This window comes from Carlito syrichta, unplaced genomic scaffold, assembly GCF_000164805.1.
Source record: "Carlito syrichta isolate Samal-C Ts95f unplaced genomic scaffold, Tarsius_syrichta-2.0.1 Scaffold121532, whole genome shotgun sequence".
NCBI classification, from domain to species: domain Eukaryota; kingdom Metazoa; phylum Chordata; class Mammalia; order Primates; family Tarsiidae; genus Carlito; species Carlito syrichta.
Genome location: NW_007065628.1, coordinates 91,136 through 112,697, shown reverse-complemented (window position 1 = coordinate 112,697; position 21,562 = coordinate 91,136). Strand labels below are relative to the sequence as shown.

Here is a 21,562-nt window from a genome sequence, read left to right as displayed (position 1 = left end):
CAGGCAATCCACTCGCCTCGGCCTCCCAAAGTGCTGGGATTACAGGCTGAGCCACCGAGCCCGGCCAGATTTTTTTTTTTTAATTCAAAAAAACAAATTTTAAAAATTAGAGGAGTGAAATTAAGAAGTACAACAATAAGGACAGCATGCTAGTTTGAGTATAAGAAATATTTTTGGCATAGAATTTAACTTAGTTGTAGAATATATGCTTTTAGGCCAGGTGCGGTGGCTTACACCTATAATCCCAGTACTTCGGGAGGCCGAGGTGAGAGGATTGCCTGCCCACGGGTTCGAGACCAGCCTGGATAACTTGGTGGGAACTCATCTCTACAATAAATCAAAAAATTAGCCAGGCGTGGTGGCACGTGCCTGTAGTTCCAGCTACTTGGAAGGCTGAGGTGGAAGGATCACCTGAGTCCAGCAGGTCGAGGCTGCGGCGGCCGTGAGCATGCCACTGCACTCCAGCCTGGGTGACAGAGTGAGACTCTAACAAAAAAAAAAGGAATATATGTTATATGTTTTCATGTAATAGGCTACAGATTCCACTTTTTTGGGGAGGGAGTAGGAGTCTCACTCTGTCACCCAGACTGGAGGGCAGTGGCATGCTCCCGGCCTAGCTTCAACCTGCTAGGCTCAGGCAATCCTTCCGCCTTACCCTTCCAAGTAGCTGGAACTACAGGCACATGCTGCCACGCCTGGCTAATTTTTTTTTTTTTTTGAGTTATTGTAGAGATGGGGGGGGGGTCTTACCAAGTTGCCTAGGCTGGTCTTGAACCCCTGGGCTCAGGCAATCCTCTCACCTTGGCCTCCCAAAGTGCTGGGATTATAGGTGTGAGCCACTGCACCCAGCTTAATTCCACTTTTTAAAATTTTTATTTTTATTTTGAGTGGAGATCTCACTCTGTTGCCTAAGCTGGAGGACTGTGGCATGGTCACAGCTCAGTGCAACCTCAACCTTCTAGGCTAAGGTGATCCTTCCACTTAAGCCTTTCAAGTAGCTGGGACTAGAGGCCTGCTACCATGTCCAGCTAATTTTTTAATTTTTGTAGAGACGAGTTTCTTTGTTGTCTAGGCTGGTCTCAAACTCCTGGGTTCAAGCAATCCTCTCGCCTTGGCCTCCCAAAGTGCTGGGATTATAGGCACAAGCCACCATACCCAACCTACAAATTCTATTTCTGGTATTTGCACTGTTATTTTAAGGTACATTAGCACTAAAAAAAAATTTACATGTTTTTCTAGCTTTACTTTCATTCAGATCAGTTGAAGCAACATGAATTATGGCAGTTGTGCTGGACTTGATTTCTTTTTCTTACTGTGCCACAAACTAGCTCTTGGTCCTTTAGACAAATCACTTGATTTCACTGAACCTTATTTTCATCATTTGTAAAATGATTTCTGTCTCATGAATAGCTCAGACCATTATGTAAGCTTTCTCTTCAAAGCGCTTTTATTTATTAATGATATTCTCTTTTTTTTTTTTTGAAAGCAGAGTTTTTTGAGAGGACAGAGAAGCTCTCACAGTGGGAGGGGACCCAAAAGGGTTGCCTGGTATTCTCTTTTAAGAGCATTTGTAATTATTTCTTTTAACTTATATATTATTATAATTATATATTAATAGTTATATAATTTATACATTCTTTCTTTTCATTGTAAATATATTCAGTTAATTCTTTTTGTTTATATAGTTCTTTAATTCTTTTCATAATTTTTTTGTTCTTTATTATTGCGTGTGTATAGAAATAAAAAGATTATTTAATAAGCTCATCAGAGGGAGTTAATCAGCTACAGCAAAAGTAGGGCCACTTGACCACAGGGCAAAACTAAAACAGGGGAATAAAAAGACACAGCAAAAACTTGAATTAATTTATTAGTATGTCTATCTAGGAGCTTTCCAACCAGATTATTTTATTTATTTATTTGATTATTTATTTATTTTTAGTTGGAGTTCTCACCCTGTTGTCCAGGCTGGAGTGCAGTGGCATGCTCATGACCACTGCAGCCTTTACCTACTGGGCTCAGGTGATTCGTCAGCCTCAGCCTTCCAAGTAGCTGGAACTACAGGCACGTGCCACCACGTGCTGCTGATTTTTTTTTTTTAGTTATTGTAGAGAAGAGGTTTCGCCAAGTTGCCCAGTCTGGTCTTGAAGCCGTGGGCTCAGGCAGTCCTCTCACCTTGGCCTCCCCAAGTGCCAGGATTTATAGGCAGGAGCCACCGTGCCCGACCAGATTATGATTTTATTTATCTATCTATTTTGAGTTGGAGTCACACTCTTGTTGCCCAGGCTGGATGACAAGAGCCACCATGCCCAGCATATTATTTTTTTTAATAGGATAGTGTTTAGGTCATAGATGACTTGATAGAACATACATAGGATATTTTGACCTAAACTGCAAACTGGTTTATATATGTATGTATATAGAAGGGAAAAACACTTTTGTGAGAATTTTGAAGTGATGTAAAGGTAAATTTTATAAGCTGGCGTGGTGGCCTGCACCTGTAATCCCAGCACTTTGGGAGGAGGAGGTGAGAGGATTGCCTGAGCCCACAGGTTTGAGACCAGACTGGACAACATGGCGACACCTTGTCTCTACAATAAATCAAAAAATTAACCAGGTGTGGTGGCGCACGCCTGTAGTTCCAGCTACTTTGAAGGCTGAGGTGGAAGAATCACCTGAACCCAGCATGTCAAGGCTGTGGTGGTTGTGAGTGTGTCGCTGCACTCCAACCTGGGTGACAGAGTGAGACCCCCAACTCAAGAAAGTAAATTTTATTAACCTGTATCAGTAGCCTGAACCTGTGGGTGACATTGTCTAGTGAGCGTTTTTAAGGAAAGTAGAAAGTCTAAGTATGGCACTATATCCTTTGGGATTGACAACAGTGAGAATTACCATGCCCTTTCTGATATGTCTCTGGATGAAACTGGCAGAGGTTACTGAATTAAAGAAATTCTTTGTCTAATGTGACTTTACATACAGATTTTTTAAAATTGTTACATTTAAGTCACATGTCTGTTTAATAAGTTGCTATCCAGATTATTAGGAAAAAAGTACTTCCATTTTGTAAAGAATAATCATAGCAATCATATTTTTTTCTGCTGTTATCATAACTTGTTTACTCCAGGACAAATATTCAGGGGATGGATAAGATTAGTGGCTTTTTTCCAACTTTTCACTGAAGTTGCATGGTCAGTCAATGCCAAAATTTTAAATGGAATCTGTACCTTATTTCCCATTGTGGTATTCTAATTTAGAATAATTTCTCATCCGACTTTTTAGAAAGGAAACACCCCAGAAAAAAGTTTTCATTTATTTATTGAATAAACGTGATTGAAATTTATTATGTGTCAGAACTATTTTAGAGTGGGGAGCTAAATAACATGATCTCTGTCCTCCTAAAGTTATAGAGTAGAAACTGGAACTGAAATATACTATTAATAATGCCTTATGTGCTGATACCTACATTTGCATATTGCAGTGGTTTTCAACCCTGGCTGCATAAGCAAGTCACCCACCTAACTTTGTGCAAATTCAGATGTCCAGACTTTACCTTTGGAGATTCAGATTCAGTATATTTGAACCATAACCTGAGCATGGATGTATTTAAAAAGCTCTACAGGTGATTCTGATGCAAAAGCAAGTGTTGAATGTATCCTAGTGTGTATCAGCTTTTAGTTCTTATATTACTTATAATGTTTTATTTGATCTGGATAACAGTATTTCTAGTTGGTAGAGTAGGTATTACTATCCTGTAACCACAGGTTTTACAAACTAAGAAACTAAAGGCAACAAGATCATGTACTTCATAAGTAGCTAAGTTAGATCCAGAAACCAAGTATTCTAACTGTCCAGAGAGGTCTTTTTTTTTTTTTAATAAAACAAATTATAGAAAAGTAAATTGGGGTTATCTTTTATGTTAAGGTTGAAGAAAAAGATGAATTCCTATGCTTTTTCCAAATTGTGGCTGATTCTCTCTTCTGGTTATTGGGAGGCCATGTTCAGCTCGTACAGAATGGTAAGATAAAAGATTTTAATGTTACTGATAGTTATTGTAGAGTCAAATGTTAGCAGTTTGATCTTTTTTTTCTAAAAATTAATGCCTCTCAAACTACACAGATAACCATAGTGAAATGAAACTATGTTGAAGCAACCCACAATAAAGAATCTATTTACATAGTCTACCTTTAAATTGCCAAAATTGATGATATTACTATTATATTAAGGAGAATATTGTGAAAATATAACTTTTTCCTTAGCTTTCTCTCTTTAGCAAATCTAAGATAAAGATTCTGAACAATTTAGACCAGGCAAAATAATTTTTAAGTTTAAACTATTATAGTCAATATCTTAGGCATTCTGTGAGGTAAATTCCTATGTATAGAATAGAAATAACTCATAACCTAACTATTTAAGTAAGAGTATACTTTTATATAATGAACTTTTAGTGAACTTGAAAGGTATTTTGTAGGATATTTCTGTTTACATTGAGAAATATAAACATGCTAGTTTTATGTTTTCTTAAGACTGAGAAAGTAATCCTTAGTGATAATCATGGCACTGTTCCTACCCTCTTAAACACCTCATCTAACATAACATAGATGCAACACTCTAAGACCTTTTTTTTTTTTTTTTAGGAAGTAACACTTGAACTGAATTTTTAATTTGTATTTTTCCTTAGAATCATGCATACACATAATTTAAAGAGTCAGAATTAGAATTGTTAAATAAACACAATCCATGGCCCTCATACCCACTCCATTTTCCACTTTCTGAAGGCAACCACTTTCAGTTATTCTAACTAACACCTTTGGTAGTTATCTTCAGCTAGTGGAGAAGGTAGTAGAAACTGATACTTAATGAAATGTTCCCTGTTCTAGGACATTGTGCATTAGCACATATTGAGTGCTATCATTTCTACTTTCATAGATGAAGAAGTGAAGAAATAGTTTCTGAGAGGTTAAGCAACTTGTGTAAGCATCCAGGACTAAATCTTTATAACTGACTGCTCAAAAACTAAAAGTTATAAGCCAACAAAAATGCATTTTTGTAATTAATATCTTCATTATTATTTAAGACATTATGTAATAAAATTAATTTTTTAAGGATGTGAGCAAGGACTATAGTCATCTTTGCTATTTCCAGTCCTTTAAAGTCTGTTGTCAGCCGGGCTCGGTGGCTCAGCCTGTAATCCCACGCCTTTGGGAGGCTGAGGTGAGTGGATTGCCTGAGCCCATGGGTTTGAGACCCGCCTGGGCAGGCGAGACCTCATCTCTACAATAAATCAAAAAATTAGCCCAACAGGTCGAGGCTGCGGTGGCTGGGAGCGGCCACTGCACTCCAGTCTGGATGACAGAGTGAGACTCCAACTCAAAAAATAAATAAATAAATAAATAAATAAATAAAGTCTGTTGTCTTTGCAGGGAATTAGTTTTTATTCATTGAATTCATTGCTAGACGAAGAGATTTAGATGTAGGATATGCTATTTTATTTTCAATTCAGTGAGAGAGAACAGATTGTTAGCTTGATATTTATGTATGCTCTCTGAACATGTTCATAAAAATGTAATGACTATTATTTATGCTTATTTAAAATTGCCTACATCTTAAAATCTTTATTGCAGGGTATACAAAGTCAAAATTTAGCAGAAATGGTCAGGCTTTGATTTGACTTGAAAAGGACACTATCTTTGTTATCACAGAATCATTGCTTTAATCTTTCTTTTTTTTCCTCTTCCTTTAGTACTACAGAGTGATCATTTCATATACTTATTGCAAGGTGACAATGTTCAAATAGAATCCACAGTCTTGGCTATGCTACAGAATATGCTACATATGAACAGGTGATTGGCTTTACTGGTACTGATTTTTTTTTTATTTCTGATCAGCCCCAACAAGATAAAATTTACAGTATTTTGCATGCAAACAAGTTCTGGACATGCAAATAAGCAAGAAATTAGGATCTAAAATGAGAAGAATTAGTTGATTAAAACTGACACATATGCCAGAATTAACAGACAAGGACATTAGACAGTTGTTATAAGCATATATTACATATATTCCATTATATTCCATATATTCAAGCATGAAAAGAGATGTGTAATATAAGGCCCAAATCAAACTTCTAGAGATGAAAACTATGATATCTGAGATAAAAAATATACCAGATAGGATTAACATCACATTAATATTACAGAAGATTAGTGAACTCTAAGGTATATCAATATGAAATGATAATATTTCATTCATACCAATATGAAACAAAAAGATTTTTTAAAAAAGAAAACAAAAAGATTTTTTAAAAAACAAGGAAAGAGGCTGGGCATGGTGGCTCATGCCTATAATCCCAGCACTTTCGGAGATGGAGGTGAGAGGATTCTGGAGCTCAGGGGTTCAAGACCAGCCTGAGCAATATGGCAGACCTCGTCTCTACAATAAAAACAACAACAACAACAAAAAAAAACAAAACAAGGAAAGAAAAGTTTATCAGTGAACTGTGGGACAATTTTAAGTAACCATATATAGGTATAATCAAGAGTACCTAAAGGAAGTAGTAGGGTCAGAAAAAAAAATTTGAAGAAATGGCTTAACATTTTCCAAATTTGGTGAAAACTATAATCTTGCAGATTCAAAAAGCTCCTGAAACTCCAAGTACAATAAATATGAAGAAAATTCCATATAAGCCACATCACAATCAAAGTGCTCAAACCAGTGATAAAGAGAAAAATCTTAAAAACAACTCATGGAAGGGAGGCATATGATATAGATGAATGGAGATACTTTCTTATCAGAAACAACACAAGTAGAAAGATAGTTGAGCAACATCTTTAAAGTGCTGAAAGTAAAAAAAAACTTGTCAAACTAGAATTCTGTACCTAGTGGAAATATATTTTCAAACAAAGCGTCAAATACTTTTTCTGAAATCACTAGCAGACCCACAGTACAAGAAATGTTTAAGGAAGTCCTTCAGCCAGAAGGAAAATGGATCTACACAAAGGAATGAAGAGTCTCAGAAATGAGTATGAATGCAATGACTCATGCCAGTGATTCCAGCACTTTGGGAGGACAAGGCGGGAGGATTGCTTGAGGCCAAGTATTTGAGACTAGCCTTGGCAACGTAGTGAGACCCCTCTCTAAAAATAAAAATAATAATAATAAATAAATAAATAAGAGTTTCGGAAATTATGATTGCATAGGTAAATATATAAAGATTATTTTTTGTTATAAAGTATCTATAATATTTGCCTATATTAAAATTGTTTATTTTCGAGTTTATAACATGTATAAGCAGAATGTATTCCAACAATAGCATAAAAGCTAGGAGGAGAGAGAAGGAAGCATACTGCCTTAAGACTTTTACACTATACATGAAGTTATGTGATATCACTGTAATTAGTGATAGGAATGTGATACGGTGAAATATATACTGTGAACCTTCAAGCAACCAAGAAAATCACTAAACAAAGAATTATAGCTGATAAGCAAAGGCAGTAATAATGAATCATTTAAAAAATATATAATCCAAATGAAGTTGGTTAAAAAAAAAGGAGAGAGTAAATTAGAGGAGAAACAAAACCAAATGGTAGATTTAAATCTATATTAGATGTAAATGGTTGAAAAACTCAAAAGACCGATTGACAGATTGGATTTTAAAAAGTAAGGACCAACTACAGTATATGCTATCTACCATATACAATGCAACCTATGTATCTTAAATATAAAGACACAAATAGGATAAAAGTAAAAGGATGAAAAAAGGTATACCATGCTAATACTAGTCAAAAGAAAGCTGGAATACCTATATTAATATCAGATAAAGGAAGTTTCAGAGCAAACAATATTACTAGTGATAAAGAAGTTATTTCAGGTGATAAGTTCCTCCCAGGTCCAGCCGACAGTTTTGTCCTTTCCCTTTGCACCACAGACCTCTGTCGTAGCCATGCTCTGCCAGATCCTCATTCAGTTCAGGCCAAGAAGCACTCGAACTAGATCCCCCTCTTTGTATTTATTGGCGCTAGAGGTACTAGAGCTGCACTATATCTAATTTGTATGGCAATGTTCAATCCAGATGTTAGTTGGGACAGAAAGAATAAACCAGAGTCCTGGAACAAACTAGGTCCCAATGATCAATACAAGTTCTACTCAGTGAATGTGGATTACAGCAAACTGAAGAGAGAGGGTTCAGAGTTCTAAATGAAATGTTTCACTATAAAGCTGCTTAGAATGAAGGTCTTCCACAAGCCATCTGCACAATTTTCTACTTAACCAGGAAATCTTTTCCTCTAGATGCATGAATTCACATTGATGTATTGTGTTGACGATTCCACTGATTAATAAATACCTGAAACTTGAAAAAAAAAGGTTATTTCATAATTACAAGAAAGTCAGTTTATCATGAGGACATATTTATTGACCTAGTAGCAGCATTTCAAAATACACAAGCAAAAATTAGTAAAAATTGCAAGGACAAATAAAGCATCAATTACAGTGAAAGTTGTAAGTATATCTCTCAATTGATATCACAGCCAAAAAAATTCGTGTCATAAGATTTTAACAACAGTGTCATCCAACTTGACTTGATTTACTTTTTTAGAACGTTCTACCAAGCAGCAGAATGCACATTCTTTTCCAATGCAAATGGAACATTGACAAGTCGGACACATATTCTGTTAGATGTAAATAACAAGTTTCAAGAAACTTGAAAGGATTTAAATCATATAAAGTATACTGTTTGGCCTCATTAAGTTGGAAATTGATACCAAGAAGATCTTGGAAAAGTCTCCAAGTATGTGGGAAATAATAACAGACATCTAAATAACTCACAAAACTAAGAAGAAATCAAAAGTGAAATTAGAAATTATTTTTAAATGAGTGGAAATGAAAATAACATATGAAAATTTCTGGAATACATCTTTTATTTAAAGCAGTTCTTAGGGAAAATCTATTTAATACCTCAATTAGCAAAAAAGAAAAATCTCAAATCATTGATTTCAGCTTCTACTTTAAGAAACAAGGAAATGATAAAGATCAAAGCTGAAGTCAGTAAAATAGTAAGCAAAAACAATAGTGAAAATATATCATAAACCGTTCCTTTGAGAAGATTGAAGTTCGTTGAGAAAATAAATTAAACCATAAACTGTTCTTTGAGAAGGAGAAACCTACAACAAGAGCGATCACGAAAGGAGAAGAAAATACAAATAACCAATCTTAGGAATTAAAGAGGCAACATCACAAGTCTATGAATATTATAAATATTACAAGGAAATAATGTGAACCACCTAATGATTATAAATTCAGGAATTCAGATGAAATGAACAAGTTGTTTGAAAGTCACAAACTACAAAAATTTACTCGGCAAGCAATAGTTAACCCTAATATACCCTAGATAGCTATAAAGAAAAATTAAATTTGTGACTTAAAACCTTACACAAAGGAAACTCCGGGTCTGGATGATTTTTTCACTGGTAAATTCTATTAAACATTTGAGAAAGAAATAATAATCCTAGGAAATCTCGTCTAGAAAATTGAAGAGAAGGAAATACTTTGCAACTCATTCTATGCATTCAGCAATCCTCTGATACCAAAACCTGATAAAGACATTAAAAGAAAAGAAAACTAGCCAGGCATGGTGGCTCACACCTGTAATCCCAGCATTTGGGAGGCAGAGGCGAAAGGATTGCCTGAGCCCAGGGGTTCGAGACCAGCCTGGACAACATGGCAAGACCTTGTCTCTACAATAAATCAAAAAAGAAAAGAAAAGAAAACTACTCATTAATGTACCCATGCACATAGATGCAAATGTTCTAAGCAAAATTTTAGCAAATTGAATGCAAAAATATATTAAAAAGTTAATACGACATGAATAACCCTGGTGTGTCCCAGGATTCAGGGCTAGTTTAATACTCTCAAGGCAATCATTATAACTTATTATGTTAACAAACTGAAAATGAAGGAAGATATCATATCAGTAGATACACAACAAACTTTGGTAAAATCCACTGTCCACTTATTTTAACTTTAAAAAAGAATCTCAGCAAAGTAGTAATAGAAGAGAATTTCCTTGGCCTGATGAAGAGCATCTAGAAAATCCTAAAGTTAACAGCATACTTCTTCTTTCCTTGTATGATCAGGAATGACAAGGATGTCCACTCTAACCTCTTCAGCATTGTAGTAGAGGTTCTCGCCAGTGAAGTCAAACATGAAAAAGAAAAGTTATCCATAATAGGAAGTAAATAATAAACATTTTGTAATTTTTGCAGATAATCTAACAATATACAAAAAAGCTTCTAAAACAAGTGAGCTTAGCAAGAATATTAGGACACAAAATCACTAAAAAAATATCAATTGAATTTTTATAACCATCAGTTAACAGAGATTCAGATTTTTTAAAATTGCAATTTATAATAGCATAAAAATATTAGATGCCTAGGGCTAACTCTCACAAAAGATATAAAAGACAGATTCACTGAAAACTATAAGACATTGCTGATAATTAAATAATATGTAAATAAATTGAAAGATATAAGATATACCATATTGTATACCTTAAGCACAATCCAAATCAAAATTCTGTTTTTGTAGAAATTGACAAACTGATTCTATCATGAAAATCAAAGGATTTGTTTTTTATTTTTATTTTATTTTATTTATTTATTTATTTTTTTGAGTTGGAGTCTCACCTGGTTGCCCAGACTGGAGTGCAGTGGCCGCTTCCGGCCACCGCAGCCTCACCTGCTGGGCTCCAGCGATCCTTTTGCCTCAGCCTTCCGAGTAGCCAGAATTACAGGCATGTGCTACCACCCCCGGCTGATTTTTTGATTTATTGTAGAGATGAGGTCTCGCTGCCCAGGCGAGTCTCGAACCCACGGGCTCAGGCAGGCAATCCACTCACCTCAGCCTCCCAAAGGTGTGGGATTACAGCCTGAGCCACCGAGCCTGGCCGAACCCACAGGTTTGAAACCAGCCCGGGCAGTTTGGTGAGACTTTGTCTCTATAATAAATCAAAAATTAGCCTGGTGTGATAGCGCACCTGTAGTTCCAGCTACTTGGAAGGATTGCCAGAGCCCAGCAGGTTGATGCTGTGTGACAGAGTGAGACTATGACTCAAAAAAAAACTATTAAAATAAAAGTAATTAGGTGAGTGTTTTGATATGAGATGGATAAGATAAAAGGCACAGTCAGATAAGATACCAAGTTTTCTACTATGGTATGTGAAATGCTTACATTAGCAGCATTTGTACAAACAACTCAGTAAAGTTTCATAACCTTGGTATATCAGTGTTTCACAGATGTATTCATGTAGTGCTGTCTTGCTAAGTGGCATTCATTATTGTCGTTGGTGTTTTTATGTGCCATCATGAAAATGTCAGCTTGAATTAGAGCAACTAACAACATTAAATTTCTCATTAAACTTTTCAAGAGTGGAAGTGAAATCAGGGACATATTAGTCCAAATTTATGGGGATAATGCCATGAAGAAACTGTTAGTGTACAAATGGATTAAACATTTTTCTGAGGGGAGAAAAAGCATCATTCATGAAGAGAGGTCAGGATAACCAGTAACAAGCAGAACTGAGGAAAGCATTGCAAAAATTCATCGAATTGTGCATCAGAATCATTGGCTGATTGTGAGGAGCATAGTAGACCAAATAAACATTGATGGAGAAACTGTTAGGAAAATCTTAACTGAAAATCTTGGCATGAGAAAAGTGTGTGCAGAAATGGTCCCAAAGGAGCTCTTACATCACTGACGTCACACAGCACTGTCTGAGGGAGTTTTTAGCCAGTAAAAAAAATAATTGTATTGTAACACCCTCCCTACTTATGTAGTCTGGCCCCCAGTGATTTTTTTCTTTACCAGAATATAAAGGAAATATTGAAAGGAAGACATTTTGATGATATTCAGGACATCAAAGGAAATACGACGACAGCTCTGATGGCCATTCCAGAAAAAGAGTTCCAAAATTGCTTTGACAGGTGCACTAGGTGCTGGTGTCAGTGCATAGATTCCCAAGGGGAGTACTTCAAAGGTGACCATAGTGATATTCAGCAATGAGGTATATAGCACTTTATCTAGGTTGAGTTTGTGAACTTAATTGTCAGACTCTGTATAAGGAGTTAGTTTTATGAGACAGATGATGAATTTATTGTTGGTTTTATCAATTACAGTAGTTCAACAGACAGTAAAATAAGTGCCCATACGCGAAGGTGTATACACAAATGTTCCTACCGGCTTTATTTGTAATAGCCATGGATGAGAAATGGCACAAATGTCCCTTCAACAAATAAATAGCTAAACTAACTTATGGAAGAGATCTGGGCTAGAGTTACAGACTTACAAATCAACTTATAAGTGGTAGTAAAAAACATGAGAGAAGATGAAATCAGTGGGAAATACAAATAGAGTGAGAAAAGAAATTGCTTGGAAATGGACTCCTGCGGAATCACCTTTTAGGGTTATACTGGGAGAAGGAAGCCCATAAAGAAGACTGGGGAAAAATGGTCAAAAAAGAACAACTTTGTATCACAGAAGCTGGGTAGAGAGTATCAGATACACACAGATATAAGAAAGTAAGCACTTATTGATATATATGTGACTTTACATTTGGGAAATTATATTGATGAAATGAACTTATCAAGGACGGTATAGTGAAGTAGTGAAGATAAAACCAGATGCTGTGGTTTGGGAAATGAATAGGAGGTGAAGAAGTAGAGACAAGGAAGTTTGGATTAAAAAAGAAGCAGAAAGACAAGATGGTAGTTAGTGGTATAGAGAGGATTTTTTTTTTTTTTTTTAGGATTAGAAATTAAAGAGCATCTAAAAGCATTTGAACTAGTATATTACAATATAGCATAAGCTCTTGGTGGGATATGAGGTAAAGTGGGTTATGGAGTATAGAAGTGATCAGATAGGGATATCTGTGGAAGGTTTTCTGAAATGAGCATATTTTTTTATCTGAGTTTTAAATGGTGTGATGACATTGAATGATGGGAAAGGAGTGAGCATCCTAGGCGTAGGGAATAGCATAAGACACGAGGTGGCACAGAAATAGGTGTCACAAAAATTCCTATGTATTTTTATTAGATGACATTTAAAGTTTTTCTACCCTGAAATTTAAAAATTTGGGTAGGATGCCGATGTCTTTTTTTCTTAACAAAATTATTTTGATCACTACTACAGTACAATTTTCAAAAAGTTAAAAACATGAAAAATGTAAATATAAAATTTAACTGGTCAAAATTTTAACTGATTAATTAATGAGGGAACCAGTAAGATGCTTGTACAGGTTCAAAGAATAACTTATGGAAGGGCAATTTATAGAACTGATTTGTCAAAGGAATATTTGCTAATAGATTTTTTAAAATCTGCTCATAGAAAAATACTTTAATGTCTCATAAAGCAGTATATATATAGTAGTGTTTAGAATTAACCTTTTTTTACTGGACAGAAATCATTTGCATTGCTGTTGAATATGAGTCTATATACATTGTTTCCAGATAAGAATCATTGGTGTTGTCTGTTTTCTACCTGCCAAACTCTTATTTTTATTTATAGAATTGTAAAATATCTTAATAGTAAGTAGAAAGTCAAACAAAGGTACACACCCCTAAAAAGGTCAAATGCTCCTTAAGGGAGTGAGTGAAAGGACATTCAGTAACCCTTTTTGTCTATTTCTAAGTTTTAGATAATTTTTCATGACATCAATAATGCAAGATGAGGTTATTAGTATAATGAAGGAAGTACCAAAGGAAAGATAAAGTTTTCTCCTATATTCAGCACATAATAAGTGAATTCCTATGTATTTTTGTCTTTGAATATCATTTAACAATTAACTGTGTACTTGCCTTGTGATTTTACTTTTATTGCTGCCATCAAGCTTTTGAATCACCTGTTATTTAATATTTTGCACAATTATCTTTTCCGCTGGATTTTATTGCAGGCTTCTCTAAGGAAAGGGCCTTTGGCTACTTTGTATTCTTTATTGTACATAGCATGGTACCTTGTACACAGTAGGAATTCAATAAATATTAAGTGAGTTAATATGATATATTCTTGGAACCAAACCATATGTTTTAAAAAGCAGTTGTCTTCTTGGATCAGGCCACAGTCAGGTATCAGGTTACTGAATCTTTTATACTAAATTTGTTGTGATACATTAATAATGGTACATTTTTATATTGCTCTAATAGTGGCTCTTTACAGAGAATAGAAGGAAAAACCCTGCATTCAATTTTAGATGAAGTTGTTTCCAAGCTTTTTTCCACTCCTAGTCCAATTATAAGAAGGGATACTACAAAACTTCTACTGTTGATGATTGAATGCCATTGGGAAATTTTGATTTTCCTGAGACAAAGCGGCTGCTACAAAGGTAGTGTATGCATTCTTTCTTTTCTTGGAATTCTCAAAAAGAAAATTTCTATTGATGGTTTATAAAAAATAAAATTCTTATATTTTGAAGAGTGAATAACAACTGTGCAGATAAAACCATATCACAACAGATATCAATTCAGAAAAAAGTATTTATATAATCAATCTATCTTCATATCTCAACAGATGACATGGGGTAGGTACTTTGTTGATAAGGTTGCAATAAGTATGTACTCCCTTTCTAATAAAAAGATTGTATGTTAGATATGCCATTATAATGTAGTAAAAGAATGACCAAAAAGATCAGTGACCAGTCAGGGGGTGGTGGCTCACGCCTATAATCCTAGCATTTTGGGAGGATGAGGTGAGAGGATTGCTTGAGCCCATAGGTTTGAGACCAGCCTGGGTAACTTGGCGAGACCCCATCTCTATAATAATAATAATAAATTAGCCGGTCATGGTGGCACATGCCTGTGGTTCCAACTATGTAGAAGACTGAGGCAGAAGTGTTGCCTGAACTCAGCAGGTTGAGGCTGCAGTGGCCGTGAGCATGCCATTACACTCCAGCCTGGGCAACAAAGTGAGACTCCAACTCAAAAAAAAAACCCAAAAAAACAAAAAACCAGTTACTTTATCAAGACTAGCTTTGGTGGAAAAATAGAGCTGTGCTTTAGAGGTTGATAGCCCTTTTGGTCTTAATTCATAATGAATAATTACTTTTCAACTCTTTCATTGCCTTTCTTCAAAAATAAACATTTGCCTTACCTCCAAAATCAAACACATATTTGATTAAAAATAAATTTTGAGAGTGAAAGAACTCTGTATTACCATTCTCATATAATAGCTTTCATTTAATTGAGCATTTACGATGTGACAGACACTATTCTACATAGTTTACATGCATTAAATATTTAATCTTTACAACAACCCTATGGGATAGATATTCATCCTCATTTTATAGATAGAGAAATGGAGGCAAGGTAGTTTACCCAAGATTACACAAGTGGTATATATATATTTTTAACTACCAAGCAAAGTTATACAGTAGCTTTGTATTCTTTATTTGCTGTCCAGAGCCATGTATTAATTATAATCTATTTTTCTCATTCAACATGGTGAGGAAATGGGCTTCTAATTCATTAAATATACTTATTAATATAGAGCTATACTATATGGGAATTTTTAAAGATTAGAGTATAATGTCATGCATTTAATACCTACACAATTAGAATGGTCTTTATCATTCTCGATGATTTGGAATACACTTTAATAACTTACCTTGCACTGCCGATGTTACAATTGTATGTATTGTAGGAAGAGAGAGGGAGAGAAGGTGCCAGTAATAGAACTCCTTAGTTGATGTTGTACCAGATATACATTTCTCAATTCTGTAATTGTATTCCTATAGAAATGTGAATATCCAACAGTCATTGGAAGGGAATTTTACCTTAATTCTCCCTTTCTTTGACTTGTATCTCATTAGCAAAACTTATTCAGGTTCCTCAAGGTATTTTACAGATATGAAGACTACTGAGAACTTGGGTCTTGAAGAGAGTATAAAGCATCAAAAGATCCACATAGTGGCTTCCCCAATTGTACACTACAAGGCTATTTTATTTTACTTCATGTATTTATATTGAATACATACATTATAATGTATAATTCCAACATGCCCTAGAAATAGTATTTATTTTATACTACTTTTACCACTACTTGATTATTTGGGGATGAAAATGCACTCTCCTAGTGTTATAGCACTTCTATATTTGCTCAGGAACCTATTGATTTGCCAAAAATTACATATGTTGTATGTTTATTTATTTATTTATTTATTTATTTATTTATTTATTTATTTGAGTAGGAGTCGCACTCTGATGCCCAGGCTAGAGTGTAGTGGCACGCTCACAGCTACTGCAGCCTCATCCCACTGGGCTCAGGTGATCCTTTTGCCTCAGTCTTCCAAGTAGCTGGAACCACAGGTGTGTGCCACCATGCCTGGCTAATTTTTATTTATTTATTGTAGAGATGAGGTCTTGTCATATTGCTCAGGCTGGTCTTGAACCCCTGAGCTCAAGCAGTCCTCTGTCTCCATCTCCCAAAATGCTGGAATTACAGGCATGAGCCACCATGCCTGGCCTATTGTACGTTTATAATAATATTTCTCAATTAATAATGACTAATAATAATCTGCTTAAGTCTTCCACAGGGTATCACTTACTAAGAATGTGTCTATAATAATTTATCTTAAAAATGTTTCAAATTAAGGCATTTATGTTGAAACAGGAAAACAAAGTATCTCTACTTTTTTATTTACCACAGTGATTCTACTCCTCCCTTTATAAAAAGGGATTTTCCAGATAGATTTTTGTATCAGATCTTATAAGTGAGCACATACTTTTCAGGAGAGAGGAATATCTTAAAGACTTCAACCTAGAAGTCTTTGAAAAAGAGAAAAAGCAAATTCATGATTCATCTTGTATTCATTTGTTTCAAACCATACTTTTTAAACCACAAATTAATACTGATTAACAAAATTATATTTTATTATTAATAGTTATTTCTTTTGTTATTCCGTTTCAGGATTCAGAAGACTACTAAGTCAACAGGAAACTGGAACAAAATTTAGTCAAAAACTTAAACAGCTTGTTGACATTTTAAGCCCCGCAGTCTATCAGAAAGTAGAAGAGCAGGTATTAAATTCTTAAAAAAAATGATAGTTGCTAACTGACTGTATTAAACCTCCATTTTTCTTAAATGTTTCTTGCTTTCTTTAACACTTCTAGCAAAATGCCCTCTCCAAAATAGAAATATTTTTACAATTTTTAATCCGGAAGCTGAGGAGGAGGATTGCTTGAGTCCAGGAGTTGGAAGCTATACTGTGCCATGATCACACCTGTGAATAGCCACTGCACTCAAGCCTGGGCAACACAGCAAGACCCTGTGTCAAAAAAAATTCTATCTCTGCCATTCAGTCTACCCACATAATTTCAGTCTCCCATTTATACCTGTTTATAGATACTACTACATAAATTTTATTCAGAATTTCTCATGAAATCACCATCTCTGATGTTTATCTTCTTTTATTTATAAGCTATTTAAACTTCTAAAATTATTTTTTCTAAAAAGATTTCCAACTGTAGCAAACTATATGGTCAGCTGTGGCTAGCCTTCTTGTTCTTTGAGAAATAACACTAATGCTTTTTCCCTCTAAGTAAGAAATGGTATTAATAAAAATTATTTAGAAGTGTGAAGCAGCAAGCTAATTGATTATCTTTCTTCCTCTAGTATACTCAAATAAGGAAGAAGTGTATGGCTCTCTGATATCCAGATAAAGACTTTAAATATGGAAAACAGACTTAAATAACTAATAACTGAAGATTTTTTTAATTTCAAAGAAAATGGGTACATTGTATACCCAAAATCCAAAACCAAAAAGGCAATACATTTAAAAATATATGCAGGAATCATGAAAAAAATAATCCAGTTAGGCAGGAGAATGAGTAGGGGGAACCTGGTAGAAAGAGAGCAGAGGAAGGAAACTCCCTACTTCTGTGTGTTAATCTTTGGGAGTCTTATGCAAATCTCAAAGCTATGCATGTGCTGGACACAAAATAGCATACCAAAATCTTACAGAATTAAACAGCAGCCACCCACAGAATGTCAACAAAGCTTATAGTTTAAATCTATCTGGGTTGATTGTCTGTTGAATAAAAACATTAACATATTAGCTCAAAATAGATTATGAACAGTTAGGCAAAACTATGAAATCTTTGAAAAGGTAATGAAAGAGATTGGAAGAATCTGGAGCTAACCAGACTATTTTTGAAAATGCTGTAAAGATTGCATAACTGAGCCTAACATACCTTCTTTGGGAGATTAGATTTAATACCTATAGGTCTTGCCTTTTACCCGTTTTGTGAGACGGAGATTAAAACTTGCCCTGGCCTGATATTTTAAGAAGTAAACTTTTTGAAAAAACTTTCCTAGAGATGTTTCTAAATTATTTCTGGCATTTAATTTCAGAAACTACATCAAGCAGCATGCTTGATTCAAGCTTATTGGAAGGGTTTTCAGACTAGAAAGAGATTAAAGAAGCTTCCATCTGCTGTGATTGCTTTGCAGAGGAGTTTCAGGTAAAAAAAAAAAAAAAAAAAAAAGGTGAGAGGAATGATGATCTGAGAATCTTACTAGAGTACAGTTAAATTGAAACTTAAGTGATTTTTTAAAAAAAAATTAAAATATCTCTTTTTCTCTTCATTCTTGCTTCATACATTTCTGAGTACCAACACTCCAGTTAACAGATGCATTTTCAAAGCAAAGTGCATACTATAAGATAGGACTCTAATGTATCAAATACACAATCCTATCCACTTAATATTTTTTTTTGTTGGACAAACCTACAGAGGGAGCCAATGATAGTTATATTATTAAGCCCTCAAAACCAAAAGTTGTCATAATTGTTTGTATATAATTATAATAAAAATCATATATGAGTATATAAAGGTTTAAGTATGTTACCCTTATTTTCCTGAGTAAATATGGCATGGATAAATATAGTCATTGAGATAACTTATCTCTATTTCAAGTAGACTGAAAATAAAATACTGAAGACATGGCCCACATGGCCCACTTTCTGAAATGACAAACCCATCCAGATCCTTAGAGGTAACAGAACAACAACAAAAAATGGCTTAGCTTCTAGGTCATTTCTGATAAAGAAGAACCAATCTCAGAGGTGATTGTTCGTGCAGCCTAACTTGAAGGCAAGTTTTAGTTTACTGAAATGAAACTGGTGTTTTACAGATGTCAATTTTTTAAAGAAAACTGATATCTACAGCTGCATTTCTCAGTTATAAAAACATTTTTAAATAGCTCTGAGATTCAAAATACTATATGTCACAAGATTGAAGTCACAGAAGTCACTCTGGCTAACTCCCACTTTTGTGACTCCTATTCACTAATGAAAATTTTCTTCAGGGAAGACTTAAAGATAGGTTATAAATGTTATTGGGCATGAATATTGTTAGTAGTTTAAAAAAGCCTTAATTTTTTAGATATGTATCAAGTGCCTAGTGTATGCCAGGGGATAGATGGTTACACACACACACAGTTTAACAGACTTGAGTTTGTGTGGAGTTTAATAGACTTTAGTCTGTATCTCACTTCAGTAGCTTGCTGTTTGAGTAATTTGGACAAGTTGCCCCACCTTTCTCAGCCTCAAATTTCCAATCTATAAAAGGGGAATAATACTTTACATGCCTCACAAGTTCAAGATAATATAAAATCTGAGATAATATAACTTTTTTTAGCATACTACCTAGCACTTAGAAAATGGCAGGAAAAAATACATATGACACATTTTCTGCCCTTGAATATTTACATCTGTAGCTAGAAAAGCAGGTACATTAAATAAATAGTGCACATGAGAAGCAAGTATTATCCATCTAGCATTGTTCAATGTTTATTGCCTATCCTACAAGCTGTTTCTTAAAAAAAAAAAAGCATTTCTGTGGTCAAATAAATTTGTAAAATAGTGAATACTATTTGAGTCACAATGTATATTCTTCTATTTGAAAGAGTCTGCAGTGCCCTTGGTATTGCCTTCTGTGGTGAGCTCAGATAGAGTAGTTATTACTTACAGATTCTCCTGCTATTATCCTCACCTATCTTTCTCCTTATATTTGAAGATATCCCTATACCATGAATTCACAACTTTAATGTTTAATCCCACGTAGTTGCTGAATTTTACTTTCTCTTTCAATATTAAACTCTTTTTTTTTCTTTTTTGAGTCAGAGTCTCACTCTGTCACCCAGTCTGGAGTGAGGTGGTATACTCATAGTCACTGCAGCCTTAACCTGCTGGACTCAAGCGATTCTTCTACCTCACCCTTCCAATTAGCTGGAACTACTACCCTGCCCAGCTAATTTTTTTTAAAAATTGAGACGAGGTCTCGCCAAGTAGCCCAGACTGGTCTCGAACCCCTGGGCTCAGTCCTCTCATCTCAGCCTTCCAAAGTGCTGGGATTACAGGCTTGAGCCACTGCGCCCAACCTCAATATTAAACTCTATTTAAAAATATCCCAGGATTACATATTTTGTCTACTTAGAAGTAGATCAATGGAATTTAATTAATATTCCACCATTTTAAAATAGAAATTTCATTGCTTTCTTTGTGTAACCAGACCAATAATAAATATTTCTATTAAGTAAGCTGTGAAGCCAAAATGATTTAAGTCTCACATTATGTGTTTGTTGCCTTTCCAGTATTTTGAGTTTGAGGTTCTACAATACTCTGAAATATAGGTTTAACATATTGAGTTCTATTTAATTTTTTAATTTTTAATTTCAAGTTTGCTCCAGGCTTCAGCACCTTTCCCCTTCTATTAATTGCACAGTTTATGCAAATACTTCTTGTTTCCTTTGTAGCTGGGCTTTCTTCAAAGGTTATTTCTGTCTTTTTGAGGTCAAGTCATTATAACTCAGAGTAATTTCTCCCTGCCATGTTTTTTAGGGGCAGGACTGCCTACACTTATGGGTCCAGATCAATCAGCATTCTTTAGATTCAGCAAGAGGCACTCTTATAGTCACACCCTTGCTAAAAGCACATTCATGGGGAAGGGTTATCTAATTAGTCTTATCTTCAGAAGCTTTATTTTCTATTAAGTTCTCTTTTCCTTGGCAAGGTTTTTCTGTAGCAACTAACACCTGCTCCGGAAGTCATGGGGAAGCCTCACAATTTACCTACCTATATTATTGTGCTGATGTTTATGTGTTCTGATTACATTAATTTGATTTCTTCTTGAAACTGAACTTCTTATAGGCAGAATGGTATTTTTTCTCTATCTCCCTGAGACACAGTATCTTGGCAGCAGAAAGTTTGATCAGCTCCCACTTTAATGGTAAAAATTAAGGTTGATTAAATGTAAATCATGGAAGGTACTTATATACATAATTTTGAGAATATGATATCTGATCAGTCATTTCATTTTCAGAAGTGTAATGCATACACCAGATGGTCAAGTATCTACTAATTCTTACAAAGAAATCAGTTGGATGCAAAATCCTTTCATTTTTGAGCTATTATTTTGAACTATTGTGGAGGAATTTGCATTTAAAATCACAGTCCCTAATAAATGTTTTGAAACATGGAATTAAAGCATATGAATCCAAGAAGCACACATATTTATAATTTATAGTCTGA

At 34.7% G+C, this 21,562-nt stretch overlaps 1 protein-coding gene across 1 annotated transcript in view; it reads left to right on the top strand.

Annotated features, from left to right (window-relative positions):
* IQCB1 (IQ motif containing B1) overlaps positions 1-21,562 on the top strand; it is a 62,871-nt gene that overhangs the window by 19,508 nt on the left and 21,801 nt on the right. Inside the window, exons 6-10 of the mRNA XM_008048220.2 lie at positions 3,919-4,012; positions 5,738-5,837; positions 14,184-14,362; positions 16,942-17,051; positions 18,385-18,494. Coding sequence (XP_008046411.1) covers positions 3,919-4,012; positions 5,738-5,837; positions 14,184-14,362; positions 16,942-17,051; positions 18,385-18,494 — 593 coding nt within the window. The remainder of the gene's footprint in view (positions 1-3,918; positions 4,013-5,737; positions 5,838-14,183; positions 14,363-16,941; positions 17,052-18,384; positions 18,495-21,562) is intronic.